This window comes from Anomalospiza imberbis, chromosome 1 (assembly GCF_031753505.1).
Source record: "Anomalospiza imberbis isolate Cuckoo-Finch-1a 21T00152 chromosome 1, ASM3175350v1, whole genome shotgun sequence".
Taxonomy (NCBI): domain Eukaryota; kingdom Metazoa; phylum Chordata; class Aves; order Passeriformes; family Viduidae; genus Anomalospiza; species Anomalospiza imberbis.
The window spans coordinates 147,700,727-147,721,677 of NC_089681.1; the positions used below are offsets into that span (position 1 = coordinate 147,700,727).

General features: G+C 48.7%; 1 protein-coding gene across 2 annotated transcripts; it reads right to left on the reverse strand.

The window, feature by feature from the left end:
• Nucleotides 1-418: 418 nt before the first annotated feature.
• Nucleotides 419-19,321, reverse strand: LOC137464203 (cryptochrome DASH-like). 2 transcript variants are annotated; one of them, XM_068175515.1, is made up of 14 exons: nucleotides 19,202-19,321; nucleotides 18,918-19,090; nucleotides 17,741-17,834; nucleotides 17,332-17,462; nucleotides 16,188-16,336; nucleotides 15,149-15,237; nucleotides 13,043-13,116; nucleotides 11,313-11,402; nucleotides 9,171-9,250; nucleotides 7,812-7,871; nucleotides 6,617-6,774; nucleotides 3,689-3,808; nucleotides 2,539-2,715; nucleotides 419-1,338 (listed from the first exon to the last, which is right to left on the reverse strand). In XM_068175515.1, the coding sequence occupies exons 1-14, from the start codon at nucleotides 19,265-19,267 to the stop codon at nucleotides 1,243-1,245; spliced, it is 1,557 nt and encodes a 518-aa protein (XP_068031616.1). In that variant the 5' UTR covers nucleotides 19,268-19,321; the 3' UTR covers nucleotides 419-1,242. The 2 variants fall into 2 exon arrangements, with proteins under 2 accessions (XP_068031616.1, XP_068031622.1); XM_068175521.1 differs by lacking the exon at nucleotides 3,689-3,808.
• Nucleotides 19,322-20,951: the final 1,630 nt, after the last annotated feature.

Sequence of the window (20,951 nt, forward strand, 5' to 3'; positions counted from 1 at the left end):
TTTTCACAGAAAGGATGATTGCATTGGAATGGGCTTCCCCAGAGAGGTGGTGGAATCACCATTCCTGGAGCTGTTTAAGGAAAGACTGGATGTGGCACTCAGTTGAGATGGTGATGTTGGGTCACAGGCTGGACTCAATCTCAGAGGACTTTTCCAACCTAACTGAATCTGTGATTCTCCTGCTGGGCTATGTCCAAAAATAGTGCCCTGCCCTCTGGAGTGGCCTGGAGAGGGATCTGTTCTGTGTGTCAGGAGACACTTATGCCAGAGAGAACAGTGCTGTCACTAAATCTGTTTCATCCTACTCCTCCCAAATCACCCCCTGATGGCTACATTCCTGCCCAGGCCCCTAATACAACAAATGGTAGAATTGTTCATGTGGCCCTGTTTTTTCTGCTTTTGGTGGAGCAACTTGCTCTTGTGTTTAATGTCTATTTATTTCTCACCCAGACCTGAACCCATCAACCCAGAGTGCTCAGAGATTTTACAGTATTGCAGTTATTCTTTAGAAAATGGGCCCAGTGGATCTCCAGTAGCAGTAAATCCAGAACCACGTCCCATCTTTGGTGGTCAAAGTGTTCAGATCTGGGCTCTCCTCAGATGACAGTGCTCCATGACAGCACAAATATGTCCATCTCCAAATTCCCAAACTCTTCCAGCAAGTTCAACATTCTGCATAAAAATAAAATCCTAAAACTGGTTAGGGATCCATTTCAAACTGCTTTTGATACCGAGTACCAAACACAATTCTTGGCTATGAACTGAACATTTTTCAGCTTCCAGGATGGTACCAAAAACAACAGGGTACTGCAAGGAAATTTTCAGGAGGAACACAGTGCTTCTCCAAAATACTTCAAGATACACAGTAAAAGACCATCCTCTGCAGCCTCTATCTGTGGAGCTCTGTGGAAATGAGGAAGATAAAATATTCCAGTAGCAAAACTTTTAATTGCACAACGACTGGTGGGTTTGAAACTTTAAAAAATGAAAAATAAGCATAGGAAGTTTCAGTTCTGACTGAAAACACTTGCCACATAAACCACTGGCACCAGATAGTAAGGAGAGGTGCTAATACACAACCTCCAAACACCCACATCCAGCAAGTGTCCCTGGGAACACCAGACGGGCAGATCCCCTGTTACTTTACCATGCCAAATGTGTATCTTTGGCTTGTTCAAGGTGATTAACCATTATCCAGGCACCCTCAGCAGCAAAGCCTCCTGCTGAGCTCTCCTTCAGCCTTCAGCAAGCATCTTTCTTGCGAGAGAAGTAAAAATCTATCCCTCTGTCCTTGCGCTGCGCTGGTCCCCTCCTGCCCCTGGGATGGGGACTTCCTCCCTGTGGCAAATGACAAGGAACAGTGAGAGATTTACTGATGCTGCAGAGTGGGTTTGGCCACAAAGCAGTGCTGACATCCAGGTGAATGTGCACATGGAAATTCTGCCTCCCAAGTTCACTCAAAAAGGCAGGACGGCCTGACAGGCACTGCTGTAGGCTGGGATTTAGGAAACCAGGGTTTCTGGTAAAGTGAGCTGGGAAAGTTGATCAAAATGGAACTTTTGCCTGATTGAGAAGCTTTTTGGCTTCAAGTTTCATCACTGCCTCAAACTGGTGTCTCACTAAGGTGCTCCTGCAGAGTCCTTTCTCTCATCCCAGGAGGTTACTAATCCAGGCCCTCCAATAGCACGGGTGAAGCAGAAGGCTTTGCTTCCACAGAACTTTCCACTCATGGCAAAGGAATCTGGCCTAAAAATTTGGCACTGCACCTTGGGATTACAACCTGAAATGGGGGCATGCTTCATTCTTCACTGACTTGGTGAAATACCTAAATTTGAGCCTCCACAAAGTATCTTCACTCAGGAAGAGGCAGGGTAGATGCACGGGGGAAAGGCAAAGTGCTGAACACTCTTATAATACACAACCCTTGGTTACATCCATTTCCTTCCATACCCATCTCCTCCAAGAACAGCGTCCCAGGCAGCAGATAAAAGCCTTGACATGTTGCAGGATCAAGAACTCATTCTGCCCCCATTTTAAAGGGAAGATACGCTCAAAAAGCATAGTGCAAGGAGCAGTCTCCATATTTACAGGTCTTGCTGACTCCAGTTTGGACACACTCAAGCAGGAAGCTGGTTGTTTTTACTTCCACCTCCTGAACAGGAAGGACACTGGGTTGTTTCTCTTCTGTCCACCTGTACTGGGGGGTGGTCACACCAGTGGAGGTCCTGGAGAAACCCCATCTCTCTGGTGGGGCTGCCAGGGCATGGAAGGATGCTCAGAAGGACAAGCTGTGGCTAAGCCCTGCTGACTATACAAGGGACAGAGAAGCAGCAACAATTTACATCCTTCAGCACCGTGGGTAGGACAGACAGCTAAACAATCCTGGCTGCACAATCCCTGCTGCAGTGTAATGTGAGCTGGCATTAAAACAACTTTTTTTCCCCTTTACACCTGAGAACAAGAGCAGAACTCACAGAGACTGATGCAGAGCAGCCCCTGGAGCCCTCCCACCCCCACCCCAGCCCTCCCAGTACTCACAGGTCTCTGGTGGATGTGTCGGCTCCACTCTGGGGCTGTCACCACTGGCTGTGGGTAGGTCTCACCTAGAGTTACTCCTGCCTGGGAGAGAGCAGCACTGCTCAGTGCCCAGGGGGTGTGGATGTCTGCTCCCTTTATGCCCTGTAGTTCTGGCACCCACAGCCGGACATAATCCCCCTGCAAACAGAACCAGTGGACAGGATCCATTCAGTGACAATCTCTAAGTGCTTCCCAGCGAGGCTCTTTCTCAATGGGAAAGAGAGGAGCCAGATTTCCAGGTAGAAAAGCTGATGCTGTACAGCATCAGTTACCTCTGACAAGCTTTAGCCCCTCTTGCTAAATCCTCCACCCAGAATTAGTGCCTAAAGAGAGACCTGGATGCTGGAGCTCTTCTCCCATGCTCACACTGCAGGCACAGGAGGGAGGCAGACGTGCATTTTCAGCACTGTTCACCTGTCCTGTTTAGGACATCCTGAAATTAAGTCACCCCCAAGAAGTTTCCCGTGACTGAAGGAAAATAGGATGGCTAGCTCAGCTGCACACTCTTGTGTTCCTGAATCTCTCCTATTAACTCTAGTGCTGTGTCCTCTACTAGGACTAATTTCTGATTTCTTGTTAAATCCTGCCAGCTACAGTGCCAAAATGCAACAGCACAGCCTGATGTGAAGCTAAGGAATAGTGTGGAAACACGTAATCCAGTATGTCAATACTGGCTAAGCACAAGGAAAGGGCAATTTATCTGCTCCTACCATTTCACAGAGGACAGTCAGAAGAGTCACAGGTTTAACCTACTCTTCAGCACCTCTCAATGAATGGTTCTGTCTCTCAGGTAACTCCTGAGTTCTCCAAGAAGCTGCTCTGTGCTCAGGGAAGCATCTGTGTGACGCTCTGATGGGATGTGGCTGTGACTTGGAATAAATGGTGATGAAGCACTTAACACACTGACCAGGGAGGGTGTGGGGACATCCCTGGGGACAGCAGCAGGTTGTTAAATTACATTGTCCTGTACACACCAAGGAACCTGCCCAACTGCTGGCCAGGAGACACAAGAACTGGTTTTGTATCCACGCAGCACATTGATCTCCTCTGCTCCCTGAAAACACAAGTCCTTCATGCACTCATCCCTGTAAAACAGCCACACAAGACTTACATTCCCATCATAATCCAGGCCTTGTTTGATCATGTTAAACTTCCTGTTGTCCCGTGGGTCGTTGCCAATGCCAGCGCTGTATAACCAGTTGCCATAATTGCTACAAACATCATAATCCACCTTGAGAACAGAGGGAGAAAACTGTCAGAAGAGCTGGGCTGGCCCTTGGTCAATCTTCTCATCCATTCTTTAGCTCAGGGGGAAATCTCCTGGAATGGGATTCACTCCAGCCAGACTGGGGTGGTCAGAGCTCCCCCATGTTGGTACAGGCATCTGGCTCAGAAAAGGACCTGCATGGCTGCTTTTTAGTCTGGCATCAGCTTCCCAGACTACTTCAGTTCATCGTCTTCAGGTCAGAAAACAGGTAAAAGTCCAACCAAAGCCTTTCTCAGTTTCCTTCCTTTTAAAGGAAAATCCTTCTCTTTCTGCCATCATTTGTCAGACATCACAAGTAGCCCTAGCATTTGAATGATCATATCCAAAATAAAGTATTCAAATATGAGAGAAAATTCTTTCTGACCAGTTACCCAGACACAACACACTGGCAAAATCATCTCTGCAGACCCTACTAGGCAGTTTGGAGAGAAGTCTAACTCAGACTGCAGACAAACCACACAGTGTATTATGAGGATGCAAACAATACAAACACTGCAGTTTTTTCCCATTGTCAAGCTATTCCTTCTCTAAACAAATAAAAAGCTCTCAAGGAGGCTTAAATACAGTGGAGCAGGGCTTTTGGAACAAGCACAGTTGAGAGCAGAGCATGATCCCACCTGAGTGCTCTTCATCTGGGTAGGGTGGCTTAAATCCAACACCAGAAGTTTTCCAGTTGTAGGACAATTCAAACCCTGCTCAGGAGGGGAGTGGAAGTGATAGCAAGGAGGGTTTGGGATCAGGGAGCATTCCTAGGGATGTCTGTGCTGCAAAAGCAGCAGCTGTGGCAGAAAGAGCTGGTTCAGTGCTATTCTCTTCTCCCTTTACTGCAGCCACAGCAGCGACCAGTCCACAAAGAGATGCTCCCAGGATCTCAGCCACTCCTTGGAGTGAGGAGCTCAATGCTCCAGGATGGCAGAAGGCTCAAGGAACAGGCTCTGTCAAGCTGCCCTTTCTCTGCAGAGCCAGTGAGTGCCGGGGTCAGGGTGAGCAGCAGCCAGCTCTGCTCCCTGTGCACCAGGCTTCCCTTCCCAGCTCACTTCCTCCAGCTGGTGAGATAAGGAGGGAAGAAAGATGCCATTGGAGGCCTGATTGTGTGATTAACATGCAGGAAAGCATGTGTGGGAGGTGAGGGCAAATCCAAGGGGGCCTGGGGGAGGCAGGCTCATTTCCCCCCCAGCCTTGCCCCTTCCTGGCATTCTCTTCTGTTTGTTTCTCTGCCTTTCCTTGGGGCCTGACCCTGGGAATGAAATCAATGAAGTCAGAGCTGAGATAGTCTCAGTTCAGGACACCAGTGGTCACTGGCATTTTCCCTGGCTCCAGCGGGCTGCAGAGAGCTTGTGCCTCAGTTTCCCTGCCTGTCTGGTGTGGATGGCACACACAAACACTTGGTGGGCCTTTGCTGGCAGTACTGCAGATGAAATAGGCATTGCTTTTCTTTTTTTAGAGGCAAGTGAGATCAGTTTCAGTTCTGTATTGGCCTCTACCCTTCTACAGCCATGTCTTCCCCACCAAGCTGATGTCTCCTGTGTGCTGCAGAGCTGTGTGACACAGATGGGACCAAAGGGCACAAGGATCAGCCTGTGCCACACCAATCTACAGTGGCCATCAGCATCTAGGTCTTCCTGAGGTGAAAGGGACAGTGCTAAATTCTGCTTCCAGCAAGGCTGGTATTCATCTTCCTTAGGAACAAATGTAGATAACACAGGCAGCATCTTTCTAGTGTGAGACCTTCCAGGTCTTCCTCACTTGTGGAATAGGACACACTTGTAGAAGACTCTTGCTCTTATTTGTAAAAGCATCACTGCATGGTGCTCCCAAAACCCCTTCCTGGAGGATCCTGATGTCCTGCACTGTGCTGTTGTCCAAGCCCACTGCTGCTCACAGCACTGGCATGGGAGAGCACCCAGATTTTCCTCCTGCAGCCAAAGCCATGTCAGAGCCCAGCTCCAAAGAAGTTAAAAAAAATACATTAAAAAAAAAAAAGTCTCTTTTAATTGCAGATATTGGCAAGGCAACTGGCCTTCTCTGCCCATCCAGCATTCCAAGTGAGTGGAAAGTTTTCTGATTGCCAGTAGCCTCCTGTATCCCACAGATGAGACCTTTAATGTGAGGCTGATGTATTTGGCCTTTTTCAGTCAGTACCATGAGAATCCACGGGGACTGAAGTCAGAAAAGTGACTCACCTATTTAACAGAGCTCACACAGCTGCTGATTGATATATGAGAGAGGAATTGGTGCTCCAGTTGGCAGGGAGGCCTGTAACACCTCAGAATGAAGAAGGATGCCTCCAGCCAGGGTGGAGCTCTGTGGAAGCTGATCCAGCTATTGTCCCTGCTTGCCTGTGCTTGACTAGCTGGCTTCCCAGTCCACAGCCATCAATGCACAGACACTGTGCCAGCACACACTCCTTTTTACATTCTATTTCTGGGCTGCCCTCCTCCCCAGCCTCTGGGGTGAGCAAATCTCAGCATTGGTAGCATAATTCATGTTTGAAAGTTTTGTCAAGTACAACAGGACTCTAGCTAAAACCCTGCACAGAGGATCAAAGTTTACTGCAAACTTCCTAGCTGCATCTTTGTTGGTGGCAGCTCCACTGTGGCAAAATTCCTTTTACTTATGTGAGCTTTGGGAAGCTCACACACTGCAAAAAGTATCTACACAGTATTTTATCAGCCTGAAAATTACTGATTATCACCTGTACCCTTTCTTATAAATCAGGGCTGCCCTCCTGCCTGTCATTAAACTCCAAGCACACAAAGGGCCCAGTCTTACCAGCAGGTACTCAAACCATTCTGCCCCCATCCTCCAGTCCAGCCCCAGGTCCTTGGTGAGGAAGCTGGCGACGTTCTGCCGCCCTCTGTTCGACATGAAGCCCGTGGCACTCAGCTCCCTCATGTTGGCATCCACAAAAGGAACCCCAGTTTTGCCCTCTGCAGAGACAAAGCACAGCACTGGAGTGTCAGGATGCTTTTGGGCACTCACAAACCAGCCTGTGGTCATGTATTCACAGCCGTTTCCAAGGCAGTGCCAGTGCACAGCAGCAGGGAGAGATTTCAGTGTGGTTTAGCTGGAGTGCAGCCACTCAGATGCACTGGAAATTAAATTGGACATCATACTGAAAATTAAGCTGGGGAGAAGTTTTGGCAAGAAGTAAAAAAAAAAAAGTACAGAAAAATCTCAGACTGGAAAAACAATCAGGTGGGTTGCAGGGAATTTTGCAGAGTAAAATAAATATGCAGACTATAGTGAGATGGGCCAGGAACAGGAAGATTCTTGACAGGTGACTAACAGAAGGATGTACTGGGCAAATCCCCTAGGGTTAGTACCTGAAAAGTAGAGTTTGTCTGTTGTTAAGGAAAAGATTTTCTGTGCCTGGATGATTTATTTTATCCTGTGTGCAAATGGGTACACGTGGCATTAACACAAAAAAAAGATACAGAGGTGTGTATTACACTGATTATAATACTTTAATCTGTTAGCCCCTCCAAGTTTTGAGATATTATGCTTGCTATTCACGTTACAACAACAAAGTTATAACAGCTTAAGAAAAGGCTGTGGGATTACAAAAGATGTGATTTAGTCTAAATCTGTTGTAACCTTGGAACCAAAAGCAAACAGAACCAAACACGGCAGGCCTGGCAATCTAGTATTGATAAGAAGGGCTGGTCAGCCTCTGTGTGACTAAACACAAAGAACCAGCAGGTCACAAACACTCCTTCCTGGGCAGGAAAATCCACCTGCAGCGCACCTCAGAGAGCAGGGTAACCCTGTGGGCTGCTCCTGTATGGCCTCAGTCTGGGAAGGGAAGCCACACACGTTCATACCCTGGTGATGCCAGTTTAAATGGCAGCCCTGACCACGCTGGCAGCTCCCCTCCAGAGACTGAGTCAGTGTTAGGGCACATGTGAGCCCCATCAGACACGTGGAGAACAGAACACAGCCAGCCAAACCTGCGGTTTCTACCGACCTTTCCAACAGCTGAAGAGCTGCAGGTCCTTTTTCCAGGGGATGTCTTTACTTTGAAGCCCTGTGGAGGAAAATAATGACCTGCTGATGAAGAAATACTGACACAGGCAGTTACTCAGACCACAACACAGCCAGGGGAGCTTGGTTGACACAAGGAGTGAGGGTGAAACTGGGCATCTCAGGGCCACTACAAACAAACCTTCTGCACAGGTTTAGAGATGATCCATTCCTCCCCTCAAAGTGTTGCAAAAAGGGCGGCTTTTGCACACAGAGGGTGCTCAAGCCTAATGGATTTGTCTATTTGTTTTGCTGATGTCTCTCTTTTTTTTTTTCCTTTAATTAAATTTACTCAGACCTCACAAGTAGACAGCTCTGGCCCACGCTGGTATTTTCTTTTTCAGCTTTACTCCAGGACAAAGTTTATGTGAAATGTGTTTCTGTAGCAGCTACTACAGCCAGAATTACCTGGCAGAAGCCCTGGGTAACACTTTGCCCCTGCAAATGGGAGAGGAACAGATGAGGGGGATGAGTTCATGTTTGCAGGATCCAGCGGCAATTACAGCCTTCTGTGCAATGGAGCAGAGGCAGCAAGGACAACTCAGCTCTAGCTACAAACATTCAAGATCAGGCGCACCACTGGCATCCAGCGCCATCAGAACAGCCACAAAGGCCTGGCAGATGTGACACAGGCCCTGAAGGAGACGTGTCCCTCTGCAGCCACAGCTGGATGCCAGGTAGGCTGCCCTGGAGCCTCTAAGCCAGTGCTGCATCACCTGCAGAGCAGCAGGGTGCAGGGTCTCCTGCACCTCTGCATCGCCTGCAGGGTCTCCTGCACCTCTGCATCGCCTGCAGGGTCTCCTGGCACGTGGACTGGGTATTTGCTGTTGCACTGAGTGCTCAGACCCCCATTTCACATGCACACTCCTGTCACTGGGGCTGGAGCCAAATTTCACTCTGACTCCTACTACATAGTGCAATATCTGATTTCTTTGGATTCACCCTGCTGGGTCAGCTCCTGCTCTGTCCCAGGTCCTCTGGAGACCTCAGGCAAGCCTGAAGCCTGGATTCTGCTGAAAGGTGGAATGTCTCTGGAAACAGCACCTTCACTCTCCTTGTGCTGCTGTTTCCCACAGACCTGTGTCAATAATACTCCCTGTATCTAATCACATTTGGGGGTCAGTGTCCAGGACGATAGTGCTGAGGCACTCTGTGCTATCAGAGTTCCCAGCAGCATCCCAGGGTGGTGACACAAGGACCATGAGAAGAACATTTGTACATCGTAATGCCAACAGCCGCTTCTCTTACTTTCTCTGTTGTAAGAGAGTCCCTTTCCCCCCTAAATGTGGTGACCCATACACACCTCTTAATGAGAAAATCCTCCTGCCGTACTTCAGGGCCACAAACCGAAAGTAATCCCTCCACAGCAGTTCAAACAGGACCCTGAAACACAAAGCCATCTCAGCATTTCACTCTGGCTCACATATGGTCACTGAACAAGGATTTTGCTTCCATACAACCCACCATTAACACCGTGAAGTTTATTCACAAGCAGCCATTTCAGGCACCTTCCCCATGACACCAGTTCTTCCCCCAAGCCTGCTTACCTGGCTTCCAGGGAAAGCAAACTCTGCATGAATCACTTGGGAAGCTTTCCTTAGCTCACGTGCAGGAGCAGAGTTTCAGGAAACACTGTTCCTCCTCCATCCCTGCTGGGATGTAATTCTCCACAAAGCAGGGTGAAGGCCTGATTGAGCTTCACACTTCCACAGGAACGAGCACATCAGCACATTCCTGAGAGCTTTGTGTTGATTTATTTGTGTTGATTTAAGCAATAACCTTTGCAAGGGACTCTAAGACACCTTTCAAAACTGGTTTACAGTGCTCCAGCCCATTAGATCAGATGCTAAGCCCACAGAATAAAGGACAGTTTTATATAAAAACTTTTATAAAATGATGTCGCATCAGCCTCAGAGACTGCTTCAACTCTATGCTATAAGGGAAGCACTCTGCTCGGCTGATTTTTAGGCTGACAAGATCCTTCTGGATAATCTGGTTATGGAACAGAATCCCAGAATCAGGGAATCAGTTAGGTTGGAAATGACCTCTGAGACCATCCAGGCCCATCTATGACCAAACACCACGGTGTCAACCAGACCATGGCACCGAGTCCAGTCTTTCCTTAAATGCCTTCAGGGACCGTGACTCCACCACCTCCCTGGGAAATCCACTCCCATGTCTAATCACCCCTTCAGTGAAGAAATTCCTCCTAATGTGGAGGAATTCCTCCTCCAGTGTCCAACCTGAACAGGACACTGTCCAAGTCCTAAAAAGTAGTGTCATAACACTGAGGTTCAATGAGCCCCTCGTGTGCAGCCACCATGACCTGCACTTCATTGTACAAGTGACTTCTTGGGAGCTTGACAGCTTCATTTTTATAATTCCTGAACACTTTAAAATGCTAAAATCACCATGGCATGCCAGCTGCCAGCAGGCTGGCTGACTGTTAGATGGAAAACAGGAGTATGTTCATTTCTTGAAATCGTTCCTCTCTTAACTGTCTTTGAAGTAAAAAAAAAAAAAAAAAAACAAAACACCCAAACATACACTTCATGGGTGTTGATATTTTATCTGTCGTTTGAATTTTAATGAAACTGAGCATTTTGGCCAGAATGGTTGGCAACATTCTGCCTGTTCCTCACCAACCACTGTGCTGTTTGACATGTTGCAAATGTAACAAACCAAAATGAATATTTAGTTCTAGCTTTTGCACAGACGTTATGGTTTGGGATTTTTCCCATCCAGGTCTAGTGTTAGGCCAGGCTCTAGCATGAACCTGTTTCTCTATCAGATCTCCAGGTTCTGATTCACAGTGCTTGGGCAGAGCTGAACAAATTCAAGGCCAGCCCAGGGATGGACAAACTGAGAGGTGAAGAAGAGCATGGGTGACAGGATGGGATGCATTAAACCCGATTCCCAGTGCCCTCTTCCCCTCTGCTCTGATGTGGTGGTCATGGCCAGGCAGCTGAGCAAACACAGAGCCATTTGCTGGACTTGTGGCCATGGGACCCTCAAACACCATGAGATTTGCATGAGTCATAGAGTCACTGACACTTTTGGGCTCCTATCCTCAGTCTGAGAAACCCTTTGGCTTTTATTTGTAAACTATTTCTCCTTCTCATTTAGCCCATAAGAACACAGATGGATGGTGCTGATTTGCTGACATTGTTTTCAAAAATCATGAGCCACGGTTTCCCAGCAAAAATAATGACAACTGGCATTGATAATCTTTACTCACAAAGTGCCTAAAGCCCCTGGGTGTCGAAGACAGACTAATAAATCTGTACTGAAAGAGAATTACAGTGCAACCCAGAGGAACCAGCAGGCAGGCACAGGAAAAACAAACATTAATTACAAAGAGAGTTAAAAAAATCACTCTCCTGTGCATGAAATGCCAGGTTCCTTTTCCGAGGAAATAAGCCATGCTGATGGTGCAAAGACATACCAGTATGTGCTCTGATTTGCTGTTCTCTCTCTCTCATACTTCTGGATCTGCTCATAGATGTATCGAGGTGAGATGCAGCCCAGTGCCAGCCTGAAAGCAGAACAATGATGTCCTGAATGCCACGCAGGACTGACAGCTTGATGGCAGCTCAGAGGGAGGAGAGGGGCAGTTTTGTGGCTAGAGCTGCTGTCTAAAAATTTTGTTTGGCTTCCAGTTCTGACCCTGACTTCCTAAATGGCTTTAGTCAAGTTGTAACTTCTCTGCAACTCTTCAAGAGAGAAAATTCTCTTCCAAGAACCAAGATCCTGTCCTTCCTGGGGTATGACTGTTACAGGAGTCTCCCAGCTATGGAGACAAATAATTTTACTCAAGTTTGACAAGTTTTGTCTAAATGATTTAACAAACTTAATGACACACCCAGAAAAGAATCTCAAAAGTCAACCACTGCACCACATGTCCTACTTGTCCTTTTACCACAAACCTCCTTATCCTATGCCCAGGGCTCCTTTTCCTGCAGAACCTCAGGGGCTCCTTTGAGCAACCACAGAAGGCAAGTGACTGCTGAAAATCTGAGCCCTGGTAGGAGAACTAGGGAATCAAACCCTGCTCTGGCATTTCAACCCACTGGGCTCCTTCCATTTGTTCCCAATCAGTGCTGTTGCAAGACAGGAAAGAACTTGTAGGCTCCAACTCCATAATACAGGGTAATAAAGAACAACTTTTACCTTGCTTTTCCTAGAAATGCATTTTACTGCCATTTCCACTACAGCTTGTGGAAACACTGGATGTTCTAATGAATTGTGGAAAACAGAAAGAAGGATTTTGAAGAGTTTTTCCTTAATTGCTGACCAGCTCTAAAGGCCAGTATGAGATGGGAATGACTGGCTGCAACCTGAACTGCTCTGATTTTGATTATGTGACAGGGGAACATTTTGGGGCAGGCAGATCAGGACTGTTTGCTCTGAGCAAATGGCCAGCTTGGAAAAACTCAAGTGGAGGCCACAAATAACAAACTTCCACAGAGCCAGCAGTCCTGGGATCCCAAAATGCCACCAGATGGAGCCACCCACTGCAACCATCACAGCACAAAGCTCGTTGGAAACAAATCCTGACCTGCAACAGCCTCAGAAATTTGGTTCTCATTGCAATTCTGTTGGGAGAATCCAGATGCTCTCAGCTTACGCTGAACTGGGTTCTGCTGCTGCTTCAGTTCCAGTCTGGAATTAACTCTGCCTCTTCCAGCACCAGGAACTAAAGCCCCTAATTAAAAACCAAAATATTTACCCGCACAGAAGATCCTTTCCAACAGGAATAATCAGAAGTGTCTCTTCACCCCACAGAGTGGCAGTGAGGTGGGGTGACCTGCCCCGGACTATGCAGGAAACCAGGAATAGGCTGAGTTCTGCTACAGCCCTACCAACACACTGAAGCTGTGCTGCTTCCCTGCCTTTCCCTTCCCACACAAAGCAGCACGAAGCCAAAGGCAAATGGTGAGTCCCTCCTGCTCCCTGTCCACACTGTGCTCCCAGCACAAACAGCTCTTGGCACAGTTCTGCCTCACTGCAGCAGTTCCAGGGAAGTGCAGCCTCAGAGCTGCTCTACCACAATAAAAAGGGCCAAAGGAGCCACACCTAGACCCCTACCCATGCCCAGCAGCACTCAGCAGACAGGTAACATCTGTTTGGGATGGGAGCAGAAAAGGATTTTTAAGTGTCAACAAAAATCTTTACCATGGTGCGAATTTCGTTGAGTAATCCATTCCCACCAGCCCATTCCGAGTCTCCTTGTAAGAAGCAACCAGATTCTGTGAGAGCAAAAGAAGAAAAAGTTTTAATACTTCACAAGCAACCTGCTAAATGTTCTTTCCTTCTGGAGCCAGAGCAATCTGGCAGGGCTGGGCTCCCTCTCATGGCTGCCTGCAAGGATTGCACAGCTGCCCAATTCCTGCCTCCAGCACACAGGCATGAATCAGGCCAGCAGTCTTCATTATAGCTCTGGGGTGTGTCACAAGCTGTGCTCCCTGCTTCAGCCTACAGCTCCTTTCTCTCTACAAGCACTGTGCACCTGGCCCTGCTGCTCCCTGCCCATTCCCACCTGATTCTGGATCAAAAACCCACTGAACAGCACCAGTGGAACTGGCAGCCTTGTGGCTGCTTGCCTGGGGGTTATAGGATCAGTGTGACAGCCCCCAGCACTCAGCTGCAGGAACTCTGACCACTGCTGCTTCTGTGCCCCACACATTTACAGCAGAAGGCAGATCTTGCATGTTCTAAGCATTCCATGGACAATGCAGAGGACATAGGGAACACCATTCTCTCCGTGATCACCTTCACTGCACAGGTTACAGTTGCTTAAGGGCTGGTGTAGCTCACTGGGGAAGACAATATTGGCATTACAAAAAATAGAAGGAACAGGTTTTCCAGCCCTGATTATATTAATACTTGACCAAGAGCAAAAGCTACATACACTTGTACTCATTTTGGCTGGGATGGAGTTAATTTTCTTCATTGCAGCTAATCTGGGGTTGTTTTGGATTTGTGCTGAAAACAGTGCAGAGAGCACACCAATGTTTTCCTTACTGCTGAGCAGAGCTCAAACAGCCTCAAGGCCTTTTCTGCTTCTTTCACCACCCCACCCTGAGTAGACTGGGGGTACACGAGGATTTGGAAGAGGACACAGCTGGGATAGCTGACCCCAGCTGACCCAAGGGATATTCTAGACCATATGAGGTCATGCTCAGCATATAAAGCTGGAAGTCAGGATGTTTGGAGTGATGCCATTTGTATTCCCAAGTAACTGTGATGGAGCTCTGCTTTCCTGGGGATGGCTGAACACCTGCCCACTGGTGGGAAGAATTAAATGAATCCTTACCTTGCTTTGCCTGTGCAAACAGCTTTTGCTTTCCCCATTAAATGGCCTCTAACTCAACACGTGACTTTTCTCACTTTAATCCTTCTGACTCTCTCCTCCATCTCACTGGCAGGAACTGAGGGAGCAGCTGCTGTAGGGCTGAGCTGCCTTATGGGGTTAAACCAGGACAATGCTCCCCAAAAGCAAAGGAATGCAGGAATTCAGGAAACACAGCTGAAAGGATGCCCCGGGGGCTGCCCCAGTGAGGCACTGGGAACACCACATTTTTAACCCATCTCAGCTGAAGAGGTTCTCCCTCCTTTACCCAGAAAACTTCTTGGGGTCTGATGCTGTTGGAAATCAGCACATGTACCTTTGAATTCAGACATGGCAAATTTAAGACAGTTCCTCAAACTAGACCAGAAAGAAGTTCAAAAACTGTCTGACAAAATGCAGTCAGCAGGAGCTTCACTCCACCAAAGCAAGGAAACAAATAGTAGCTGTCATTATTGGCTGCAAGATTTTAAACCAGACTACAGAAACCTCCCACTATTTATAACTGCAGGCAGAACTTGGGTTGGTTGTTCCTCACCCCAGTTGCAATTCCAGCCCTTCAGGCCACTTTTCACTCCTCCAAAACAGAGGAGCTACATTGCTGATGATGTGGGACATGAGCACAGAAGAAGCAAATCAAGGTAAAGCAGCTAAAAAATTTTGTCCCAAGTCCCAGAAGTTAATGGAAAAAAATACTTCAGAAAGATGGCCAGTAAACTAGGTTCCTAAGTATTTGGCTTTCCGAGTCCTAGAGGACTTCTTTTTGGTCTAGTTTGTCTCTCTGAAAACCTGAAATAATGCTAATTCCCTCCTTTGTGAAGTTTTATACGGGAGCTAAGGAAATATTATTCGGAAGTGAAATTGCAGCATCACTCATTTGCACAGCCACGTGTACAAGGGGGAGGATGTAGGCAAGGAAATGTAGGAGTTACCGTGTCCCAAAAATAATATTGCAGCCTCATTAAAGCCTGGGTCTCTCCTCCACTGCACGGGAAGGCTGTTCGGGGATCAGCCACGGGATCTGCCACAGAAAACACCAACACCTTGTTACCCCCTGGGAAAGCTTCTCAAAGGCAGGGAGCTTAAAATCTAGGCATGCTCAGCAGTGGGGATGTCTGCTTTGGGGGCATAAAAGATTATGTGGTCTTCCTTTAAAATAAGGGTCGTATCCAACATATTAAAAATCACTAAGGGTGTTTCCTACCCAGGTGCAGGGTAGGAAATTCCCATACAAGGAGTTTACCTGCATTTGCAGTGTGAGTGAACTGAGGCTTAATGACAGTTTGAAGGGCAACCACTGCTTCTGTGTTTTGGTTCTCTGAAGAGACATATCATAGAATCCCAGAATGGTTTGGGTTGGAAGGGACATTAAAGATCATCCAGATCCAACCTCCTGCCATGGGCAGGGACACCTTCCTCTACCCCAAGTTGTTCCAAGCCCTGTTCAGCCTGGCCTTGGAACACTTCCAGGGATGGCACAGCCACAATTTCTCTGGGCAACCTGTGCCAGGGCCTCACCAGCCTCACAGGGAAGAATTTCTTACTCACATCTAATCTAAATCTACTCTTTTTTAATTTGAAGACAAATATCTGCCTAACCCTGCAACTAAAGACAGATGCTTCTACAGCACCTCCCAGACTGAAAGGGCCATGATAATCCAGTCATCCTTAGGGACTTCTCATGTATCTCTCAAGCACGAGTTGCCTCTGCATTTTTACAAAAGGATATCTTTTTCTGTGACAGAATATAATATGCACTGCAAGATGTTTGGTTTGTATTAACCATCAGAGCTCAAGTGCAGCCAGCACAGGTACCTGACTCAGCCTGGCTGAACATCTGGGAATCCGGAGCAGCAGGAAATTATTTACTTTGTAAACCACGTTTTTCAAAACAGACCTAAGTAGGATATTTTTAAGAACGGAATCTAAGCAGGATTTCATTAGAGCAACTTCCAAATTAAGGTTCCTCACCCTTGTGCCCAAAATCCTCCATTGCAGGGATACTCCCTTCTTCCAGCCCTGGAGCCAGGGGCTTTAGCTGATCTGCCATCCGCAGGGTGGGCCGGACCTTGGCCCCGGATTCCAGCGCTTTTCGGAAGTGGGTGTAGACATCAGGTAACCTGCACAGATGGGAGCAGCCAGGTCACTGCCCTGGCCCTCCACACACCACACACCCCTTCCTCAGGAGCAGGATTAGCATTCCAGGCTGTCCTCTCCCCTTTGTGATGCCTCTTTGAACACTGCCAGGCACAATAGGGGCAGATGCCCCCGGGGGATAACAGCCACCAGAAGCTCAGCCCTTCGCCCAATTTCTTTCTGCTTCTGATGCAAATTGTGCCTTTTCAATTTAAGGTGTGCCCTGGTGGGGAAATCCCTGAGAGCCAGATTTATCTCACCTAACTTCTGATTAACACAGCTGATGTCAGTGTAAAAATCTACATCCTCCTGGTGCCTTTTCAGTCAAAGGAGAAAAACAGGCATTTTCATGGCCTGACTTGTCTGCCCTTATTATACACATTTTCTACAGAATACCATGCATCACTCAACTCCATCAACCACACTTCAGGTGACTACTGAGGGAGCAGTGAAGAGTACACACACCAAGGAGGGGCTGGAAATAAATAACCTCTTAGGTCCCTTCCAACCCAAACCTTTTAATGGTTCTATAAAGTTGCCTCAGGTGAAGTTTAGATTGGATATCAGGAAAAGTTTCTTCAGAGAAAGGGTGGTCAAGCTGGAACAAGCTGTCCAGGGAAGGGGTGGAGTCAGTGTCCCTGGCAGATTTAATAGATGTGCAGATGTGGCATTGAAGGATGTGGTTTATTGGTGGGCTTTGCTTAGTTTATGGTTTGATTTGATGATCTTAGGTCTTTTCCAGCTCCTTAATGAATGGCCAAACACACACCTTGGCTTTATACATACAGAAGCATAAATCCTACTAGTGCAGAAGGCTGAATGTGCCGCTTCCCCTTTGTGCGCCTGAGCATGATGGCACTGCTCCATAAAAGCACAGATGGACTAATAGGTCCTTTCCCTGTGGGACCAGAGGACTGGGAGCCCTCCTGAGTGAGAAACAAATGGCACAGTGGAGCGGTGATACCATGGAGCAGCCCACCTGTCAATAGGCCTGAAGGGAAGATCATCCCGATGATACAGCGTGGAGCCCCAAAATGTCTGAACCTTCACCCCGTGCTGCCTGCACACCTGGCACAGCCCCTTCTCCACATCCAGCTCCTCCTGCGTGGCCTAGGGAGAACAAAAGAGTGAGGCCAGGGCTGCACAAACGCAGCTCCCACACGCACAAAGACCCTGGTCCCTGCTCTTGCCCTTCTCGTGCTTCTCCATTGCCTTCCTCCCACTCAGGGAGTCCCCATCCCAGGAACTACCCAGTTCCCCCAAGGTTAACAACACCACAGCCAAGAAAGGCTCTGAACACACAGGATCTGCATCACCAATTGGTCATGGAAGAACCGTTCACAGCATGATTTTATTTTTTAACTGTGTCACTCGAGTATTTCCCTTACCTCTTCATGGAAAACCACAGCAGTGACAGAGCCCAGCTGAGTAATGAGATCACAGACCACATCTTCCGGCTTCCCCTTCCTCACAACCAGGGTACTAAAATACAAAATATTGGCCTGAAATAGGTTTGATGTTATTGTTATTTATGCGCACAAGAGGCCATCATCCCAGCCCAGGCAAGCACTCGTGTCCTAGTTTTCTATGGAGCACAAACTGTGTATGGAGGCAGACAGACAGGATTTGACCAGCCTGCATTTTTTAGGAGCCCCTGAACAGAGTTGGTAAGCCTCTGGGGCTTAGTTTGTGTCAAACACATTTCTGCCACTCTGGATGCCTCAGAAAGGATGACTGGGCACAAAGCCAGGCTGTTACCTAAACGTGAATCTGTTCATCCTCACACACTAAAGAGATTCAAGAGCTGGCTGACCCACCTTGTCCAAGTTTCTCAGAGAGGTTGCCCCATCCCTGGAAATATTCAAGGTCAGACTGAACAGGGCTCTGAACCTGATTTGGTTGAAGATGTTCCCTGCTCATTGCAGGGGGACTGGACTAGATGGCCCTTAAAGTTCCCTTCCAACCCAAACTACTCTATGACTCCATGATCTTTTGCTCTGCAAAGCCAGATATTAATTATCTGGTAGTGGATTCTTCAGGCCCTGGTCTACCCCAACAATGGTTCTAAAGGCATCATAAATAAGGATATCTGAGTCCAGAGACTGGTTTAGTGGGACAGGGCATAAGGAAATGTTACTCTCCAGTCCCAGAAGCCAGGCTCCATGCTGGTCTGTCTCAAGCCAACTCCCAGGGACAGCTCTCCAGGAAGGCTCCTGGCCACAGTGGCTGCTGTAATTGCCCACATCTCAAAATTCTGCCGTTCATGTTTCCCACTGTCAGCACTCTGGGCAAAGCACTCAAGGCTGACACTCACCTGGGGTACCTGAGCCAGCAAACCCCAGGTGGCACAGAGCCTGGATGGCTCTTTGTCCCCCGAGCAGGTGACCACAGCAGGGGCCACACACGGGACCCTGCTGTATCTAACACAAGGGCTGTGGCTCTCTGAAATCAGCCACCCCGGAGCCAGAGCACCCGACACGATCCGAGTCACAGCACAGGTATGTGCTCAAAGAGGGCAGGAAAACAGAAACGGGTGCGTTATTAGCACGCTGCTTTCTCAACTACCTTCCTTTTTTCTTGAGCGTTTCCCTCAGATCCTTCACACTTTCCAGCAAAAACCTGAGCCTGTGGGGGCCGGTCTTCGGCAGGCTGTAGCAGTGGGTGCCCAGGTAGTGCCGCGGGTCGAAGCAGTAGAGGGGAATCACGAAATCTGCGTTGTGCTGAGCCCAGTGCAGCACCTGGAAACACGGAGCGGGCCGTGAGAGCTCCCGGGGCGGGACGCAGGAGAATCCCTCCCCATCCTGCCCAACAGCAGGGCTGTTCCTAGGGGAGCCCGCGGCGGTCCCTACCTGGTTGTCGTGGGCGCGCAGGTCGCAGCGCAGCAGGCAGATGGCCGTGCTCGCCATCCCCGACATTCTCACTCCGTGTGGCCTCTCCCACCTCGCCCGGGCCGGCTCCGTGCCCCTGTGCCCGGCCCCTCATCCCGCCCCGCCGGGGAGGAGCCGTCCTGCTCCGGGTCCCCGTGTCCGCCCCCAGCGCATCCCGCGGGACGGGCGCGTCCCGTCCCGCATCCCCGGAGCGCAGCGGGACCGCGATGAGTTCTCTTCCCTCGGTCTGCGGTCCCCCTGCGGCTCAGCGGAGCCCTGCCCCGGCCGGTCGCTCTTATTGCTGCGTGGTTTCCTTAACCTCTTTATCTTCTAAAATCTCTTTATCTTTCACACAACAGCGCCAGGGAACCGCCTCGCTCCGCGCTGCAGCGCGGCCCCGCTGGGCTGAGGCTCCCCCGTGCGACCCCGTGCTGAGGTCGGTGACACCGAGCCTCGCCCTGCTCTGACAGTGTTGATCCTTTAAATGCCACCGCTGCGATGTGATGGCCACTAGCACAGGAACCAGCTTGCAGAGAGCTTGTCACCTGCTGACCGACAAAAGGCGAGCTGTAAATTAGCAATATTTAATGTACTTGGTTCTCAGCACTGACAAAAGTGGCTGAAGTGAAAAAGTTTTGCCTCATCCTCTGGCTTCTGTCAGCTGACGTTGGGCACCAGTGGTCACACATCCCTTACTCACTGAATTGTCCCTCAGGACCCTTTTAGTTTTTCATTCAGCTACTCTCTTAAGAGGAAACCAAGCACAGGAACTGCCTGCCCAAGGAAGCAGTGGAGTCACCATCCTTAGGGACACAGCTTAGTGGTGGATGTGGCAGTGCTGGGTAAACGGTTTTACTTGAAGTCTTTTCCAACGTAAATGATTCTGTGATTCTATGAAATGCTTGGTTTATGAGTTCTCCAGGCACCTGCTTCCCTTGTGTAACTCCACTGATTGTCCTGGGATGGGAGAGAAATGGAGAAGGGGTTAACACGTTGCAGCAAGGAGCTGGTGATGATTCAGGATCCAGGTTTTCAGCAATGAGTTGCTGCAGCTCATTTAAGTACCTGAATTGCTGAAGTGGAGTTTTTGGTGAAGCCACATGGACTCTGACCAGCTGACCAGAGATTAAATGTGGTACCCAGACCCCAGTGGGTCCTGGGGAGTCCTGGCTTCATGTCCATCTCCTCCAGGCCTGGTGGTGCTCTGCATGCAGCCTGGCTGTGGGAAGTGATGTGGTTCCCTGTGTAACCCACATGACACATCATCTCCTGATCCCTTCTCTGTGCACCAAGGGCTCCTTTTCCTGGCTCAGCAGCTGCAGCCCATTGAGAACCAGTGACTCATCCCAGAGGGCTCATGTTTGGTAAAAGAAAAGAGGAGCCAAAACTTTGGCTCGTGCCCAAGGGAAACACTGCTGTCGGATTGCACTGCTTAGAAGACAACACGTCTCTTTATCATATTAGAAATAATGAAAAAAACACAGTTTATAAATCTTCCCTGTTTGCCTTTGCCTTCATTTGGACGAGGACAAACAGTGCAGTTGGCTTTGCTTTTGTTTGCAGTCAGGCTTCCCCCACAGTGTCTTGGTTGACATTAAGCTGGGCCAAGTCTGGCAGTGCTGACATCCTCTCACAGCTTACTCAGAGCTGCGAGAGAGCCACCCACGTGCACTGCAACGCCAAGAGCCTCATCAAAAGGGTGTGCAAAAAAGGGGTGCCCTGCTGCCTGCAA

Bases quoted from the DNA above. Each gene is read 5' to 3' on its own strand.
- LOC137464203 (XM_068175515.1), bottom strand. From the start codon at position 19,267: ATGTCGGGGATGGCGAGCACGGCCATCTGCCTGCTGCGCTGCGACCTG. The intron at 17,835-18,917 runs GTAGTTGAGAAA...TTTGTATTTTAG, and splicing joins ACGCTCAAGAAAAAAGGAAG to TACCCTGGTTGTGAGGAAGG. The intron at 3,809-6,616 runs GTAAGACTGGGC...TCTGTTCTCAAG, and splicing joins AATGGTTTGAGTACCTGCTG to GTGGATTATGATGTTTGTAG.